Source organism: Polypterus senegalus, chromosome 6 (assembly GCF_016835505.1).
Source record: "Polypterus senegalus isolate Bchr_013 chromosome 6, ASM1683550v1, whole genome shotgun sequence".
Classification (NCBI taxonomy): Eukaryota; Metazoa; Chordata; class Cladistia; order Polypteriformes; family Polypteridae; genus Polypterus; species Polypterus senegalus.
Genome location: NC_053159.1, coordinates 192601580 through 192619792, shown reverse-complemented (window position 1 = coordinate 192619792; position 18213 = coordinate 192601580). Strand labels below are relative to the sequence as shown.

Here is an 18213-nt window from a genome sequence, read left to right as displayed (position 1 = left end):
ATGGAGGCAAGCTGCGCGGCGTCCGGAGTCTTGGCCACTGCACACCGATCATTGGTGGAAGCTACAAAGAGCCCGCCCTGCAGCTGACCACGAGCCATTAGCTGAGTCGTCAAACAGTATGCGCCAACGCAGGATCCATTGGCTGTGGGCTTGGCAATGTGTTTGACTGACATGTATTACGCAGGCGAGGATTGGCCAAGTTGCCCTGGAGACAGGCTCACGACGGCGCTATTGGGTCACTAGCCAGATCAGCCCGCCCACAGACGAAGAGTCCCGATTGTCCTGGTGGCGGGAGGTTGTTTATGCGAGAGAGGAGCGTGTGTGCATGCGCGCGCCCTTTTTCAGTAACCTTTATTGTGACAAATCTCAAATACAAGAAACGAATAACAAGACAAGTTACATCAATGACAGCAAAATAAAAAGAAAACACTAGATACGAATACAGCAGATGACTAATTTATAAGGTACGGTTGCTTAAATATCTTTCTAAAACAAGTTAAACAGTATAAATACACCAACAGTTGTCATAGCTTTTTGTTTTTTGTTTTTTTTTTAGCAAACTTCAAACAATGCTCATTTATAAATGTTGAAGAACAGAATGTGAGCAATTTCGTTTTACAAACAAAACACCTGCCCAAAAAATGACTTGTGCGTCGCCATTTGGCCCAAGCGGAGCTCCTCAAGTTCAGACGCGTGGCTGCCGGTTTGTTGGTTCCAAACAATTTGAGAATCGCTCGGCGAGTTTTACCTTTAATTGATGTCATTGTTTAATTAGCTGATCCTTCACAAATTCTGATTTAGAAAAGGGCAGGGTTCATAATGTAGTTAGGACCTATTGGTATTTTTGGGCCCATCTTTAATGGCTTTTCTTTTCAATTCGCTTGTCCCGTCGAGTTTTCTCTCCTATTTGTGCCCAGAGAGCTCCTTAAGGCCTAAAAATCGGCACTTCCCAGAGACCCCCTCAAGGCTGCAGGTTTTTATTCCAAGCACCTTCACAATCAGTGCACCAGCAAGTTATGTAAAAAAAAATGGTGAAACATTTCAGTTTTTGCCATAACTTTAAATGCCTAAGTTCCCTTCCCATTTTAGTTGAACTCCTCCATTTTCTAGAGTTTGCTCTCTCAGTTGTATCCCATTGCTGACAACAGTGAATGCTAAGGAAAGGAAATAACAGAGTGCCATAATGATGATAGTCACGTGTATATAGCGCCTTTTGGAGAAGCAGAGGGGAGCCACTTCAGGCACCAGCAACGTGCAGCAGCCATTCTCACGTCAGTCTGCTCACCATTAGCTATTAGGGGATGAAGGGGTGACAGAGAGACTTACAAATTAGGGGGCATAACGGACGAGCCCCTGATGGGCAATTTAGCCAGGATGTCAGGGTGCACCCTACACTTTTTTTTTTTTGAAGTGTGCCCATGGATATTTTATGACCACAGAGTGTACCCGTCACTGCACTGGAACAAACTACCGAGACTTCTAGTTGAAGCAGAAAACCTCGACAGCCTTCCAGAAAAATCTTCGCCATTAGCTAAACAAATGGGCTTGATGGACCCAATGGCCCCCTCTCGTTTATCAAATGTCTTGTGTTCTTATGCACCGCATCTACACGCAGACCACAGGGTGGTCAGCGCCCCCCCGCTGGCCTCGCCAACACCTCTTCAGGCAGCAACCCAAGATGGTCTCCCATCCAAGTACTGGCTGGGCCCAAACAAGCTTAGCTTAGGGTGTGTGACCCGTTCTGAAGCGACTGATGTGCTCATTTTATTTGTTAGAAACATTTGCTAATTAGGCCAGCAGTGTGCCATAGTGGTTAAAGCTTTGGGTGTTAAACCCTCAGGTTGTGGGTTCAAATCCTGGTACTGATGATGTGTGACCAGCCTGGGCTCCAATTCGAAAACCAAAGAGAAATGAAACCAATTGCATGTACAGTGTTGTAAATCGCCTTGGATACAGGAGGCCATTAAATAAGTAAAGAGTGTAAATCAGCGCAGGCTGCCATAATTTCATAAGATTATAAATAATAATATATAAATAGTGTGTCTTTGCATCCTATGAACAGTTACACTCCAAATTTAATCTCCCATCAACACCATTTTTCCACCATCTCCAAATCAGAAATTTTCCTAAACAAAATCTGCCCAATTTTCCTCACCTCCCACCTATTTCTATTCCAGAAGAGATATTGACCAGTCTTGGAGACTCAGACAGCATTTCTAGAATATATAAAAGCATTTTAATTTCCCTTCCTTTTAAAGATCCCAGAGCACAGTGGGAAAAGGATCTCCGACAGAGTGGAAGGTAGCCACATACAGAATTCACTCGGGCTCCATCTGCATAAAACATTCAGTTATTGAACCTAAATTATATAATTGAGCACATCTCTCTTATTTAAGATTGTCCAAAATGTTTTCAGGGCAAAATCCAACCTGCGAACGCTGCAATCGAGCTCCAGCCTCACTAGGCTTAACATGTAAAGCATCTGTCTATCTATGTTTTGGGCTGCGTGCACCAAATGAACACCATTTTGGACCAAAATGTTTAAATGGCTATCAGACAGCCTTGGTGTCCCAATCCCTCCTAATTCACTAACAGCTGGTGTTTGGGGGGCTCACAGAGGGGCTTACAGTGGAGAAGGACAAACAAACTAACTATAAGAGTTCTAACTCACCTCTTTTCAGTCAGTGGGTAACTGATGTTATTATATATTATTTGAAATTGGAAACAATTAAATTCGCTCTTAAAGGATCTGTACAAAAATCTGGTAGGATCTTCTAATCAGTCACATTTTAGAATTAGCATTTATTTATACTGAAGAGAAGGACCCCCCTCTCTCTTTACTACTCTCAACAGTCTGACTCGGGCTGTTGGCCTTCCTCTCGTCCTCATGGGCGGGCGTTGACTTGAATTTAGTTTTGTTAAGTTTGACTTGATTGTATGGAATGTTATATACTTTAATAAATTCAATACAAGATTTAAAAAAAAAAAAAAGGAGATGTAACGATACAGAAGGTCAAAATCAAAGTGCGTACTAAGCAAGAACAGTTTTGTCAAATATCTGACATATTGAACATGTTCAGTCTTTATCTTCTCAATTGTAATAGGAATTTGTCATTTCTCTCCCCTTGACGGAGGGCCATGGCGGAGTTAGACCCCTAGTCCAAAATAACCTCATATTCGGAATCACTGAACCTGAAATAGTCTGAAACAATCCTCTACACGCGTACATTTGAAATGTGCCATTTGTAACCTTGTGGGAGCGGCCGGCCCATAGAATGAAATATTAAAAATGGGATCATCTATAAGATCAGCAGCCTCGAAATGCCAGTATTACCGACCCCCCATTTTTTTTTTTTTTTTAAGTTGAGTGAAAAAGGGGCAATTCTGAGCCCTCCTGTCCCATTAGTAGGTGAACACCTGGGGTCAGTTAATGTCACCTGCTCAACTTCAGGTCCTTCTGATCGTTTCTGCTGCCGGCTGAATGCTTTACTCTTTACCAGATCTTGCACAAAATGTGATCCAAAAAATGGCGTAAAAATGAGGGGTTTTCGGATCTAGAGGGCTAAAAATTGGGGGGCACCGCAAAAAGCTTGATGTCTTACATAACTAGACATCAGGAGGAGTCAAATGGTATGCGAAAAGCAACACTTCATATGTCAATAAAAGCAGAACTGACTTGTAGGAGTTTCAAAGTCATTCCTATGATCACAAGGCCCGTGGAAATGGCGCTGAAGTCTTTGCTGCTCTTTAGCATTACGTGTTGTCTGCACCTCTCACTGTTAATACTGGTTGGCACCAAAATCCTCCTACTAATAAAGAAAAAATAATGTTGTACTTTCTAGATGTTGGTGTGCAGAATGTATTTCTGAAACTGGAATTTCTCTAGGGTGGCACAGCTGCCTCACAGTTAGGAGACCCTTAAGGGTTCACTTCCCGGGTCCTCCCTGTGTGGAGTCTGCATGTTCTCCCCGTGTCTGCATGGGTTTCCTCCCACAGTCCAAAGACATGCAGCTTAGGTGGATTGGCGATTCTAAATTGACCGTAGTGTGCGCTTGGTGTGTTTGTGTGTGTCCAGCAGTGGGTTGGTTCCTGCCTTGCACCCTCTGTTGGCTGGGATTGGCTCCAGCAGACCCCTGTGACCCTGTGTTCGGATTCAGCGGGTTGGAAAATGGATGGATGGAATTTCTCTACAACAAACTGTTTTCATTGGAGTTGTTGGATTCAGTGACAAATACCTTTTGGAATTTTTTTTTTTTTTTAACAAATTAGATTTGTTTTATGGCATAATTATTTATCATATTCAAAATATTATGTGAAGTATATTTGGTGCTGAAAAATCTCAGCCTTCCTCATTCTTAACATCAGTGGTGGAGGTGGAACCAACCCAAAAGTCAAATACTTGCTGCGCATCACTGTCTCTCTTCTAATTCCTCTAAATAGCTGGGGATTTACATTTGGAAGGTAAGAAAGACGCACTTTTTATTGTCCAAAAAAAAAAACAGAAAATGTTGGTGTTTCAGTAGTTTTAACAGAAATGTGATCTACCGATTGACTTGACCTGACCAGGTAAGCAAACAGTAAAAGAATACGCGGCCCCCCATTACTGAGACAACACAAGTTACTGGCTTTACAAACTTTGGAAAGGAAGTTGAGGGGAACTAAAGCCGACCTTTCACTCTGGAGGTTCAGTGGCACCTCGGCTGTCTGATTTTTAAAGAAGTGCCTACTGATTTCTTGGGAATACAAAGGTGGCAGACTACGAGGAACGGGCCGAGGGGCTCATGTGTGTGACAAGTCTTTCAAAATCCATTTCCTACGCACTCGCCCCCTTCAGGTGAACATGGGGAGAGGGTCCAGTAGGCCACCGTTCATCAAATGGATCTGGATGGTGGAGTGAATCTACGTGAGCCGACACCATGAACACCCTGCAGAACAATAAAAGAGGAAACTACCAAGTGACTCCTTCTGCATTGTTATCACCCTTTAATTTCAGATTGGTCTTTATCACTATGCTGCAGCTACAGTGTGTGAATTTCCCCTTGGGGATTAATAAAGTATCTATCTTCTTGTAAGTAATAATTACATTGAAAACATCTGTAGGTGTAATTTATCATTTTTTCCAGTCATAGTGATTAGTTAGTTTTTTTTTTCTTTCTCTAAAATAGTATTTTTTTTTTAATTTTAACTTTCATCTCTTAAACACGGGATGCAGTTGAGGGATTCATTGGCCAAATACGGGCTCTGCACCCTCACATCTATAAGAACACCTCGACAGCAGCGAAACATTGCTATTGTTATTGCTATTGTTATTTTTTTTCTTTTCTCCTTTGGCAGACCAGTGCACTCATCAGCATTTGGGTACAAGTGAGGCAGGAAACTCTACAGAAGATGGTCAATTCAAAACTGGCAAAGGAAATGCAAGCATTTAAAGCCACGGCAAAGAATACCGATATTTATGAACATCCATCCGTTATCCAACCCGCGATATCCTAACTACGGGGTCACGGGGGTCTTCTGGAGCCAATCCTAGCCAGCACATGTCAGACATCAACAAGCAGTAAGAATGGCACTCTGATTGGCTAATTAGTTGCAGCTACAGGAATCCCCAAGTCTTGAAGAGCAAAAAATCTGCGCTATATAATAAACACTTCAATCCATACAATTTTAGCATAATCAGTTTGTCATTTTTGAACTGATAGAAATAAAAACTGGGAGATAACAGCTTCCCTAATCTGGTAGGAGAGCAAAAAAAAAAAAAGCAGAAATTGTTTGGGATGAAAACCGACAGCCAAGGTGGGCTGAACGTAGAAGCCCGTGGCCTAAACAGGCAGGTCATTAACGCCACTCAGCTCGAGGTCCAGTCGTGAAGGCTTAGAGCTCAGCGTCCCTCTGGAAAACTTTGGTGTGCACAGAATAATCACAAAAAAATATAAAATGGGTTATAAAAAAAAAGCCCTCAGTTGGGATCGAGTGTACAAGTCATTTTAAACGCAGATGTACGTCTTTGTATTTGTAAGCTCGGGATGATTTGGTGCTTTCCATGCTTTATTCCATCCTATATTCCCAAACAGAAAGTGCATTCAAAATGTTACATACAGGTGGAATATTGAGTTGCTTACACCAATACCTTATAATCTACCAGATACAAATCTTCAAAACACAGAGTAGAGGTTAAGATTGTTTGGCTAATTATTTGGACGGTCTGTAAAAGGTGCTATACAAAAAAAAAGTTGGTTAGATTTGTGGCACAGTGGTTAGTGCAGGTGTGTATCTAAAATGGCTTATCGTCTGAAAATTCAGCCCGTGTTTGCTTGGGTTCATCTCTGGTTCTGAATATTGTGAGGCCACACAGACTGACCGTATATCAGCCTGGTGTGACCGAGTCCTGCAATACCCCCAAACCGAACAGAAGAAGAATCCTGAGGAGAACACTCCTGTCCTGTCCTGTCCTGTCCTATCCTATCGTGTCGTATCGTATCACAGCCACCTAACTGGTGAGTTTCGGAGGTCCCTGAAGTCCTACTCTACTGGCTGAGTCTGTGATTTCTGTAAACGGAGGGCTGATTAACAGTTTGGGAGAGGGCAGCGTGTTCGCCATCCATGTGCGGGTTAGGTTGAGTGGTGACTTGGAGTGAGTGTGGGCAGCTGTTGTCCGACATGTCATTCAGGGTCCATTCTTGCCGGGAGTAGGTGGCTAACTGGACGAACTAATGACGAGCATCAGGTCCTCTCCTAATAGGCAATACTCGGTCAGTCCAAAAAAAATGAAACAAAGCAGTCCATACAGAATCAGGCAAATGTCAAAAACAAGTAAATAAAAATCAGAAAAAGCTTCAGTGGGGAGTGAAGGGATGAATGGGTTAAGCCAAAGCTCAGTGTCAAGGGCTGCTTAGGACGGACAGCTTATTCTTAAAAGAAGTCAGGAGCAGAGCACCAAAGCGGATTTCCACATATAAAACAATAACACCGATCCACGCGTACTGATTAAAGAATTTCTGTAATGGTGGAATGTAGAAGACGTTATGCAACAATCACAACTCACCTAATTCGGCACAGTAATGCAAAATCTGGACAGGAGACTTGGGAGGAAAATGCAGACGAAAGCCAGCGTTGCCAACAATCCCGTCACAATAAAACCCTGGGGTTCAACGACCCACTGGGACAAACCAGTTCAAATGTGGCCGTCCTAAGCCTACCTGGCCGTTGACCACCATGCTGGCTCCACGACTTTGGGATCACCACACAATTTTCTGTTACCTCTTTCTTCAGTTGGTGAGTATGCCAGGTGGGCAGCAGAAGAGGATGAGTAGCCATGGGCACAACAGCTGGCCTGACCTCGGTTATAATGAGTGTCAGAAGTGGGCCGTCTTTTATTGAGGCAGTTTAAGTGTTTGACAGGCAAGTGCCATCGCCATCATCGGTAGATTACACCACCACCAACCATCCTGCTACAATCAATAAGCTCCAGTTTAGCTCAGCCAGCCTCTTGGTGTTAATGTCAGGGACACTATGGGTAGACACTTGCCGTTTGACCAGCAGAAGGGGTTAATGCAAAGCCAACGCTCATTTACAGCAGCCCGCTTTTTAAAGTAGTTCAAGCGTAGCCATTCCGGCACAACACAGACAGAACGATGAATTGCCTTCCTCTTTATATCATCCCATTCTTTTAGGTGACGTCATCGAGAACGCTGGCCTAATCAGGAAAGCGTCTCCGAGAGGAGTACGGGCTTGTGAGGCCACACAAGGAGACCCTCAAGAGTTTGCACACATAACCACCTGGAGCCCCCTACCATGTCTTTTAACTTCTGGAACGTTTAGACATGCCCAGCGCTGGCATGGGACTTCAATTCAAACCTGCGACTTGCCATGTCACTTAGCCTGCCTGCGCTTCCAGCTGTAAAAGATATCTGTAGGTAGATGTAGTGTATTCGAAACTTGGAAGTCACTTTGGATCTGGAGATCAGTCAAATGTAAAATTTAAATCTTAGTAATTCAATTTCTGTTTCTAATGCCATTGGTTTAATAGCAAATCATATAGCAAACAGCGTCTTAAGTGTGGAAACTGAAATCAAACACCACTATAACTTAATAAGGCAAATGTAATAGAAATCACAAGGAGGATAGAGGGGGTATGACTTGCACTAAAGCCCACTAAACATTCTGGTGATCTGCCTGCAACATCGTAAAAGGTGTAAATCGACACCAAATTCTGTGAACAGCTGTAAAGGGGGCACAACTGACCACCCAGAAGCCGAGTTTGAGATCACACATCTAACAGTTAATGGGCTCCAGTGAGCTTAGTGCTTCCTCTATCAGTGCTTATCATGTCCTGTGGCTTTTCAATTAAAAAAAAAATGCTTTTGTTAGGCCACACTGTTAGTTTTATGCACCAACTGTTGGAAAGAAAGATGCAGTGCACTTTATTTGTACCAATGATGGATGCCTTGGAATAGGCGCATCGAGAGTGACGTTGTATGTGTAGTGGGCTGCCACTCCATTCTGTTGAGTTGGTTTCAATTAGACGAAGCTTCTGCGCTTAGATTTGAACTCTGAGCCCACAGTGGACCAGTCCGGCTAGTAAATACTAATCTTCACCACAATAATACGATCGAGGAAATTTTCCGTCTTTGCAGAGCTTTCTTTCAGAAACAACGAGCAGCAGAAAGGACGTAAGGCAGCAGCTCAGAGCCATCAAGTCCGAGCCTCAGCATGCCGCCCATTGTACATTCTTTGTGTTTAATGAGGGGGCTTTAGCTTTTTGATATGGTCAGCAGAGATTTCAAATATATATATATATATATATATATATATATATATATACACACACATAAAAAAAAAAAGAATGTCTTTATGCTGTGGGATGTATGCATGTCCACCATGTGGCATTTAATATGTGAAACTGCCAACAGTAAGGGCACTGAACTCGAAACATGTGAACAAGAGGCTTGTGGCCAACTGATAGATGAACATACAGGACAACTACAGGGCGAGACATTTAAAAAGCCATAAGAAGTGCATCTGTCTAACTGTCCAGGGAGTGAGTTTGTGACACAAGAGTCGGTTATGGTATCAGTCAGAATGCATGAGCGCTTGGGTGACATGACAGCGCTTGACAGACAATTTCTCAAATGAAGCCGTGAAATATCAGTAACTGAGCTCCACATTTCTATAATCCTAACTGGATCTCACAAACTGAAGGAAATCCTCTTGGTGTTGCCATCCTCAAGCAGATTTTTGCATGCTGTTCCTCATCTGCCCACTAGGTGGCTCACTATCTACACGTGTTTAGGGGTCTGAGTTGCCTCGAAAGCTGGCATGTTGTAGTCCTTCTAGTTAGCTGATAAAAGGCGGCATTTTGCTTGACTTCTCACTACATCCATAACGGCTAACACGGTACAACACCCTCGTACTCTAGTAGACCCAAAAGCCACCATGTTGTTGTTGCTGGGTCACGCTGACTTCATCTAATTAAAATTAAGACAAAGCAAGTCTGTCGATTACTAATAAAGAAAGTAGCCAAATGAAAATCTGCTGCCCCGGCAGCCCTCCAGGATCAGATTCTGACACCTCTGATCTTTATTCAAGGTCCCTGGATCAGATACATTATGGATTGGGGATTATTCTGTTGGGGGGTATACACAGGGACTCAAAGGTGAGTACCCCATGGATTCACAGGACTCAGCATAGCGTTTTATCCTCCATGTTTGCCTCTATTAATGCCACGTTGATGTTTTTATCATTAAGGTCTATTCTGGATTGGCTCTGTCACGATATCAGAGATGTGACGCACTTGTTTGTCAGGAAGCATTTTAAACTAATAAGCTGCAGTAAACAGAGCAGGAAGATGCCAGTCTCTGCATCAGGGTAATGGGCACTAGGAACCTAAATACTCAGGCATGGAGTTTGAGAACCCTGGAGTGGATTTGGGTTTTTTATTTTTTTCTTTCCCCTAACATGCTGTCTCATTAGAAACGGATTACAGCAAATGGGACTAATGAATGGCACTCGATGCTTGGTGCTCTGGCATCCACACCGCCATGTTTTGAGGAAGGTCAGCCTGACTCCCCAGATGAGACCCATGGGAAGATGCAGTTGACCTACTGAGCTTTAACTGGTCCCCAACTCCAACCCCCTTCAAGTGCAGGATCTTCTCAAACACACGAGGCACAGACGCTCCATCAGTGATATAGTCTTTAATCATTGGAATAATGCACAATTGAACAGCAAGCTGCTGCGGCTGCTGCTTAACAAACCACTTAGTCACTCACTTCAGGTTCTCATCCAGTCCTTCGAGACGTCTGCGTAACCAAAGCACGTACTTACATGCGTGGACAGAAAAGACGCGTCCAATCAGAAAGTGCGCCTCGCATGCTGGCGGCGTTTCCTGGATACGAGGGGCCACTGGACGGGAAGGGGGTGGGTGGTGTTCATCATGGACTCACTGTGCCAGTCCACTTGGCAAGCAGAGGAACCCCAAAAAAAAAAAGATGGATGCCACACCTCAGGGTGCGGCAGGCCTGGGAACAGCTTGGTCACACCTCCCTCCCACCAATTTCAAAATGGCCACCATGGGGCCCAAGGTGGGGGGCGCCATAAGGGCCAATGGAAGGCCATATGCCATGGCGAAAAAACTGGCAAAAAGTGCAATTGCTCTCACTCCAGTAGTGAGCCGCCAGCGTCAAGCGCACACTTTTGGATAGGTTGCCAGGCAGCGGAGGATTGTCTCAATCGTGACGGCCGACGGGCAGCAAAGGGCGAGCCCGCTTACAAGTGCTGTAAAAAATAAAAACAAAAATACAAAATAAGCAATGAAAGACGACATCTGGAAGCGGAAAACAAAAGCACAGCAAAGCTAAAGTCTATTGCACGTTTCAAACAGAACACAGAGGTGCGCTCACAGATGCGGGACAGGAAGTGAAGACATGAGACGAAAGAAGCCCAAACCCCACCCAACCCCACCCCACCCCTCTCCCAACAAAAGCCCGCTTCCGGTACAACCAGCCGTCTTTCCGCTTTTAAGACCATGGCTCCAGTCTTACATGTGCTATAAAGATACCTAAATAAAAAGTGCAAAAAAGCTCCTCAAACAAAAAGAGAGAGAGAAAAAAAAAAAAAAAGAGGAATAACCAAAATGGAAGCATCGAAAGCCAAATTGCTGCATAGCTCAACTCTACATGAAGCGAGTCTCTGAGGCGCTCTATAGGCACGTGGTGCCAGCGTCCGTGGGTAGGGTGGCAGTGCCAGGCCCTCCGTCGACCAGGTAGACTGCCATGCCAGACTTGGAGCGGCCTGCCCGCCCCATCACTCCGCTGCCGTTGTTGTTCACCTCACTACCGTCCATGGCCTCGGTTGAGATCACCCAAGTGGAGGGACGCCAGCGCTTTAGAGAGTAAGGGGTCTTGACACGTTTCTTGATCTTCTCCCCAGAAGCAGGTCGACTTTCTCCAGAAGGGTCATCTGCAAAAAAATACAAAAAGCAGCAAGAAAACATTTCAGCTTTGAGTCTTAGCGTCTGTCAACCCCAGGGAAGAACCAGACCTGGGGAATGAAAGGGAGAGGTCACCCCATTTGAGAGACGCCCGCTCCCGACGTTATGAAATCTCTTTTGTACAGGCTTGACGGTTAAATCGAAAGCAGAAGAGATGATGGGGAGTCAACAGCCAGTGCCCTGGGGGGCCACTTCCACTCATAGTCTGTTTGGTTTGTAATGAATCAGGAGGCGATTAGGTACTTGGTGTTAGGGTTAGGGTTGGTTTGGTCGTGTCTCACGCAGATCAGAACAGAACAATGAACACACCCTGGGCATATCATCGACTGCAGGTTTGGGCAGAAACATTTAATACCAGGAACAATCATCGGAACCAGCGACTGTGTTTGTGGACTGATGATGTGGTTTGTATTACAAATGGGCATTTTGATTCACTTACCGATTGAGTTCTTTCAAGCTACCCACATAAGTGAATTTATATATTTGATTCATCCGTAATTAAAGAAAAAAAAAATTCTGGAGGGCCCTTTTCACAAATTCATTATATTTATTAAACTACCATATCTACTCGCGTAAGTCGGGCCTTGAAACCTGAAAATTTGATAAAATCAGACCCGACTTATACACCTGTTCAAAAATGCGACACTTAACTTAGTTTTTAAAATCTTCTTACCTCCTCTAATCTCGCACCAGTTTCTCAGACGCATCAAATGTTGTTGCAGCAGCGCAGTTCCCAATTTCTTTTGCCACTTCAACAACTTTTAATTTAAAACCAGCTTCATATTTTCTTCTGATTGAACGCTCCATCGTAGATAAGGGATGCTCTTACGATAAAAGTGTATGAGGGTGCGAGATACAAAAAACACAAATCAGTGCAAACATCGATTTGGAAGGGTTCAGAAATTACTGTGTGGTCACGTAGGGATATACATAGAGGAAAAAAAAAAAAGGTCATGTGCTCCGTGGTTTGTCTCTCAGGTGGGCGTTAGCATATCGTAATCTCTTGGACCAATAGCGTGAGTTTTCCGCATTCGACTTGTACAACCGACATTATAAAATACCAGATATTATACAGCAAAATCAATATGCAGGAGAACTTAAATGTGAGTATATATGACACATAATAAACATGCAGGTAATGCATATTGTAATATTAACCTTTCTGAAAGCACAAAACATGATTATTATAGTGAAAATGCATAATTAAAATAAGGAACTATGTTAGAGAATCATAATGTGAACAAGAATTGTGCGACTCGTTCCCATGAAATGAATGATCCAGTGATTCACATTGCAAATAAAATGAACGAGAACCGTGTTACTCAGGTAATGATTAAGTTTACGAATCAAAGGAATGCGATTGTGCAACTTGTTCGCAAATTAAAGGAATGTGAATCGTGCACCTCATTCTTGGGTAATGTCTGCCTTGAAAGAATTGGTGAATAATACACCCTTGGTGCTTTCAGTGAGTCGTAAAACGTTTGCACTAAAGTGAAGTTGAAAGCAAATAATTGCTAGAAATTACAATCGTCTTTTTAAAAGGTTCTGCTTTGTGTAACTAATTTGTTGAATGTGCTAAATGACATAAACATAGTAGTTTAAAATTATGTTTATTTATTCTGTTTAAAACAACTGTGAATTGTAGAAAACACTCCAATATACAGTGCATCCGGAAAGTATTCACAGCACATCACTTTTTCCACATTTATGTTACAGCCTTATTCCAAAATGGATTTAATTCATTTTTTCCTCAGAATTCTACACACAACACCCCATAATGACAACGTGAAAAAAGTTTGAGATTTTTGCAAATTTATTAAAAATAAAAAAACTGAGAAAGCACATGTCCATAAGTATTCACAGCCTTTGCCATGAAGCTCAAAATTGAGCTCCGGTCCATCCTGCTTCCCCTGATCATCCTTGAGATGTTTAATTGGAGTCCACCTGTGGTCATTTCAGTTGACTGGACATGATTTGAAAGGCACACATCTGTCTATAGAAGGTCCCACAGTTGACAGTTCATGTCAGAGCACAAACCAAGCATGAAGTCAAAGGAATTGTCTGTAGACCTCTGAGACAGGATTGTCTCGAGGCACAAATCTGGGGAAGGTTACAGAAAATTTCTGCTGCTTTGAAGGTCCCAATGAGCACAGTGGCCTCCATCATCCGTAAGTGGAAGAAGTTCAAAACCACCAGGACTCTTCCTAGAGCTGGCTGACCATCTAAACTGAGCGATCAGGGGAGAAGGGCCTTAGTCAGGGAGGTGTCCAAAAACCCGATGGTCACTCTGTCAGAGCTCCAGAGCTCCTCTGTGGAGAGAGGAGAACCTTCCTGAAGGACAACCATCTCTGCAGCAATCCACCAATCAGGCCTGTATGGTAGAGTGGCCAGATGGAAGCCACTCCTTAGTAAAAGGCACATGGCAGCCCGCCTGGAGTTTGCCAAAAGGCACCTGAAGGACTCTCAGACCATGAGAAACAAAATTCTCTGGTCTGATGAGACAAAGATTGAACTCTTTGGTGTGAATGCCAGGCGCCACGCTTTGGAGGAAACCAAGCACCCTCATCACCAGGCCAATACCATCCGTACAGTGAAGCATGGTGGTGGCAGCATCATGCTGTGGGGATGGAACTGGGAGACTAGTCAGGATAAAGAGAAAGATGACTGCAGCAACGTACAGAGACATCCTGGATGAAAACCTGCTCCAGAGCGCTCTTGACCTCAGACTGGGGCGACGGTTCATCTTTCAGCAGGACAACGACCCTAAGCACACAGCCAAGATATCAAAGGAGTGGCTTCAGGACAACTCTGTGAATGTCCTTGAGTGGCCCAGACTTGAATCCGATTGAACATCTCTGGAGATCTTAAAATGGCTGTGCACCGACGCTTCCCATCCAACCTGATGGAGCTTGAGAGGTGCTGCAAAGAGAAATGGGCGAGACTGGCCAAGGATAGGTGTGCCAAGCTTGTGGCATCATATTCAAAAAGACTTGAGGCTGTGATTGCTGCCAAAGGTGCATCGACAAAGTATTGAGCAAAGGCTGGGAATACTTATGGACATGTGATTTCTCAGTTTTTTCATTTTTAATAAATTTGCAAAAACCTCAAGGAAACTTTTCTCACATTGTCATTATGGGGTGTTGTGTGTAGAATTCTGAGGAAAAAAATTGAATTTAATCCATTTTGGAATAAGGCTGTAACATAACAAAATGTGGAAAAAGTGATGTGCTGTGAATACTTTCCGGATGCACTGTACATGTTCCTATTGTATAGTACATGGATGATGAATGAGAGAACAATCAATTTCAGAGTTCTCGTTTGATAATAAAGATTGATTTAGTTCTAACTAGAAAGAATCGTAAGTGAAGTGAAAGAGAATCTAAGAACCAAACCAGTGGCAGATTCAATTTAACCGTCTGAACAAAAGAAGCTGACAGTGTCACGTGGCATCACTCCTCTTGAGTGCTACTGAATTGATTCCCATGATTCACTGAAGAGTTGTTCACAAATCGCTACTTTGTATATCAAGCACAGCTTTGTTATAGAACGCCTGTTATCGGGCAACAAGAAGAGGACATGAAAGTGACACCCAACTCTGCATCCCACACAAACGACATCTCATCAAGGAGGCCCCACAGGAGAAGGGCCAGCTCTGCCAAAGGCCTACCGTACTGATATGTGCTTCAGTTCAGTCTCATTTACTCTCCAGTGGCCCACTAGATGAACGGACAGCAAGTAGCCACGATTCGGTTTCTCTCATTTCACATGTCTGCTGTCTTTAGACCCCTAAATATCTGTAAGTGAAGTTCATTTTGGACTGTTCAGCCTACAGTGTCTACATCGTGCACTAGGGTACATCCCATCCGGGTCACTCTCGTGGTGTAGCTTAGTGGATTTAGTTTTCAGTCGCCAAGGGGGCTGCCATTTGTTTCTCACCACCTCTGAATGTGGTTTGATCCGCCTGATCACAGGTGAACTGGCATGAGAGAGTCTGCAAGACCTTGGGCCTACATCAGCTGCTTGGCTTGCCCCGATTTACTGGGATTTAGTTGTTTTATGCAAATTGCGTTACGTTTTTACGTGTGGCTGTACCGTTTTTAAAGGCGTTTGTGGCCGTTGTTTTAGACTCTTGAGCGATTTCCACCCCTACTTGGGTTTTGTTTAGATAAATGTGAACACGTCAATTACCTTCTGGTACAGACCAAAACAACTGGACCGAGACCCTTTAGAATCAGTGGTCTCCACACGGTACCATGTGGACCCTGGAACAGTTTCCATGATATGTGAATATGATCCAACGCATGACCCGACTGAAGTATAAGAAATGCCTTATGGGTAAAATGCGTGGAAGCTGTGATGGTCATGTGATGCCATTGGTGCTGGAAATTAGGAGATGCCAGCGTTAAAATAAATCCACACATAAAACACAAATGTCAAAAATCAAACAGCTCATACAAGTGCTAGTCGGTCAGAGCAGGCCCATCTCCCCATTCTGGACAGCAGTTGAGCACTGGTTTTTGGTGTTTTTTTTAAATTTTATTTTAAAGTGAACCCCTGTGGGTATTTGGCTCCAGGGCACCTCACAAATGCTCAAGATTTACAGCTGTGGCCAAAGGTTCTGAGAACCCAAGTGTTGGTTTTCACAAAGTTTGCTGCTTCAGTGTCTTTAGATCTTTGTGTCAGATGTTTCTCTGGCGTACTGAAGTAGAATTACAAGCAGTTCAGCAGTTTCAAAGGCTTTCATTGACAATGATATGAAGTTTACACAAAGAGTCCACATTTGCGGTGTTGCCTCTTTTCTTTTTCATGACCTCTGCAATTCAGTCCCAAAACATCCTCCAAGAGCAACTTCTCCCAAACATCCAAGAACAGTTTGGTGACCAAAATGATGGAGCACCGGGCCATCAGGCAAAAGTGACAACTAAGTGGCTCAAGGAACAAAACATAGACGTTTGGGGTCCATGGCCAGGAAACTCCCCAGACCTTAATCCCATTGAGAACTTGTGGTCATATTGAGAGTGGACAAACAAAAACCCAAAAATTGTAACAAACTCCAAGTACTCATCATGCAAGAATGGGCAGCTGCCATCTGTCAGGTTTTGGGCCTAGAAGCTGATTGACAGCCAGCCTGCCAGGGTGAACTGCAGAGGTCTTGAAAAAGAAAGAAGGGCCAACGCAGCAGATACGGACTTCAAGTCATTGTCAATAAAAGCCTTTGAAACTTCTGAACTGGAAACATCTCCGTTCTAAAAGAAAATCTTGAGATGAGACGAGACTATTGGGAAGAAGTCCCATCCTCCTCTCAACCATTTCAGGATGATGGCCCACACCCACAGTCCTCTCACCTCTCATTCGTGTGAATGCTTTTGTCAGACACTTCCTGCACTCTCAGCTCTTATACATTTTTATGATCAAATTGATTAAATACGTATTGATAGACACTGCTAAAACAATTGGTGATGATGGTGAGGAAGATGAAAACATCAACTCACAATATCACGTAGAATATCTACAACTGTAACATCGTGTCTGGTCTCCCACCGGCTGAATTACTGCTGACAGAAGGACGTATCGTAATGTTATTGTGCAATTCATGTCTGAGTGATGGGCTATGCAATGGGACGAGATTAGTTGTATTCAAAATTGGTCCAACAATTCTGACATGTAAAATTTTAACAGGCAACAAGTACATCTTAACATCAGACACCAAAGGAGATCTCGATATGCCATTCGTATTAAAATGTTGACCGTTTCCCGTCAGAATAGCTGTTGCTATGACAATTTAACAAATCACAGGGACAAACATCCAAAAACGTTGGTTTATTTATTAGAGAGAAAGAAACGAAATTCACACCCAGGCAGTTATACGTCGTGTTGTCACGATGAACATCCAAACACGGAATCAAAATTTAATGTGATAGACGAAAAGTTCATTCCAAATATTGTTTTTACAATAAAAGTGTAAGTTTAAAAAGTATTTGCGTGTTCATTTCAAAGCCAAACAGAACGAAAACATATTAACGCAACATGAAACAGAGTTTTCTTTCAATTTATTACGTTTTACTATTTTTTGGTTAATTACTCCCTGTAATGTCTGTTTAAATTGTACATCCGCTTCCCCACACGAGTGGCAGAGCTGCAGAGTGGCCAGCGCGTAGTGCCCACATGGGGGTTGGCGAGCAGAGGGCAGAGCCCCCTAGTCTGACAAAAACATCTAAAAACACTAAAGCAGCCAACTTTGTGAAAACCAACACTGGTGTCCTTCTCCAAACTTTTGGCCACAAGTGCCGACTGAATGCACAAAGCCAACACAACACTGACACAGTGGGACTCCAACTTGGCTGGGCTTGGGTGTGCCGTGACTCAGCAGCACCAGCCTTCTGCGTATTTAGTGCACAGCACTGCACGTGGGAATTTCAAATGTTCTTCAAGAATATTCAGGATTTTTTTTAAATAATTTTGAACCACGGTGGGTGAAAACTGTGGATGCCAAACCAGCACATAAGGCGGGCCTCCTGTGATTATGTCAGTTAAACCACATGTAAAGGTGGAGTAGCCGAGCCCTGTAAGAGGGATGTGTGCGGGTGGGCCACCCTCTCAATGCACAGAAGTGGGAATTCAAGGCATGGGGTGTTGGGAGGTATAAAACTGGCACAAACACAGAAAGCAAAGGGTGATGATGAGGAGAAGAGTATCAGTTAGGTTATATTAAAAGTGGTGTCCAG

At 43.5% G+C, this 18213-nt stretch overlaps 1 protein-coding gene across 2 annotated transcripts in view; it reads right to left on the bottom strand.

Moving 5' to 3' along the window:
- Positions 1-10178: 10178 nt before the first annotated feature.
- LOC120531931 (bone morphogenetic protein receptor type-2-like) overlaps positions 10179-18213 on the bottom strand; it is an 81207-nt gene continuing 73172 nt past the window's right edge. For both annotated transcript variants that reach the window (XM_039757803.1, XM_039757804.1), the window contains exon 17: positions 10179-11457. In XM_039757803.1, coding sequence (XP_039613737.1) covers positions 11198-11457 — 260 coding nt within the window. In that variant the 3' untranslated portion in view covers positions 10179-11197. The remainder of the gene's footprint in view (positions 11458-18213) is intronic.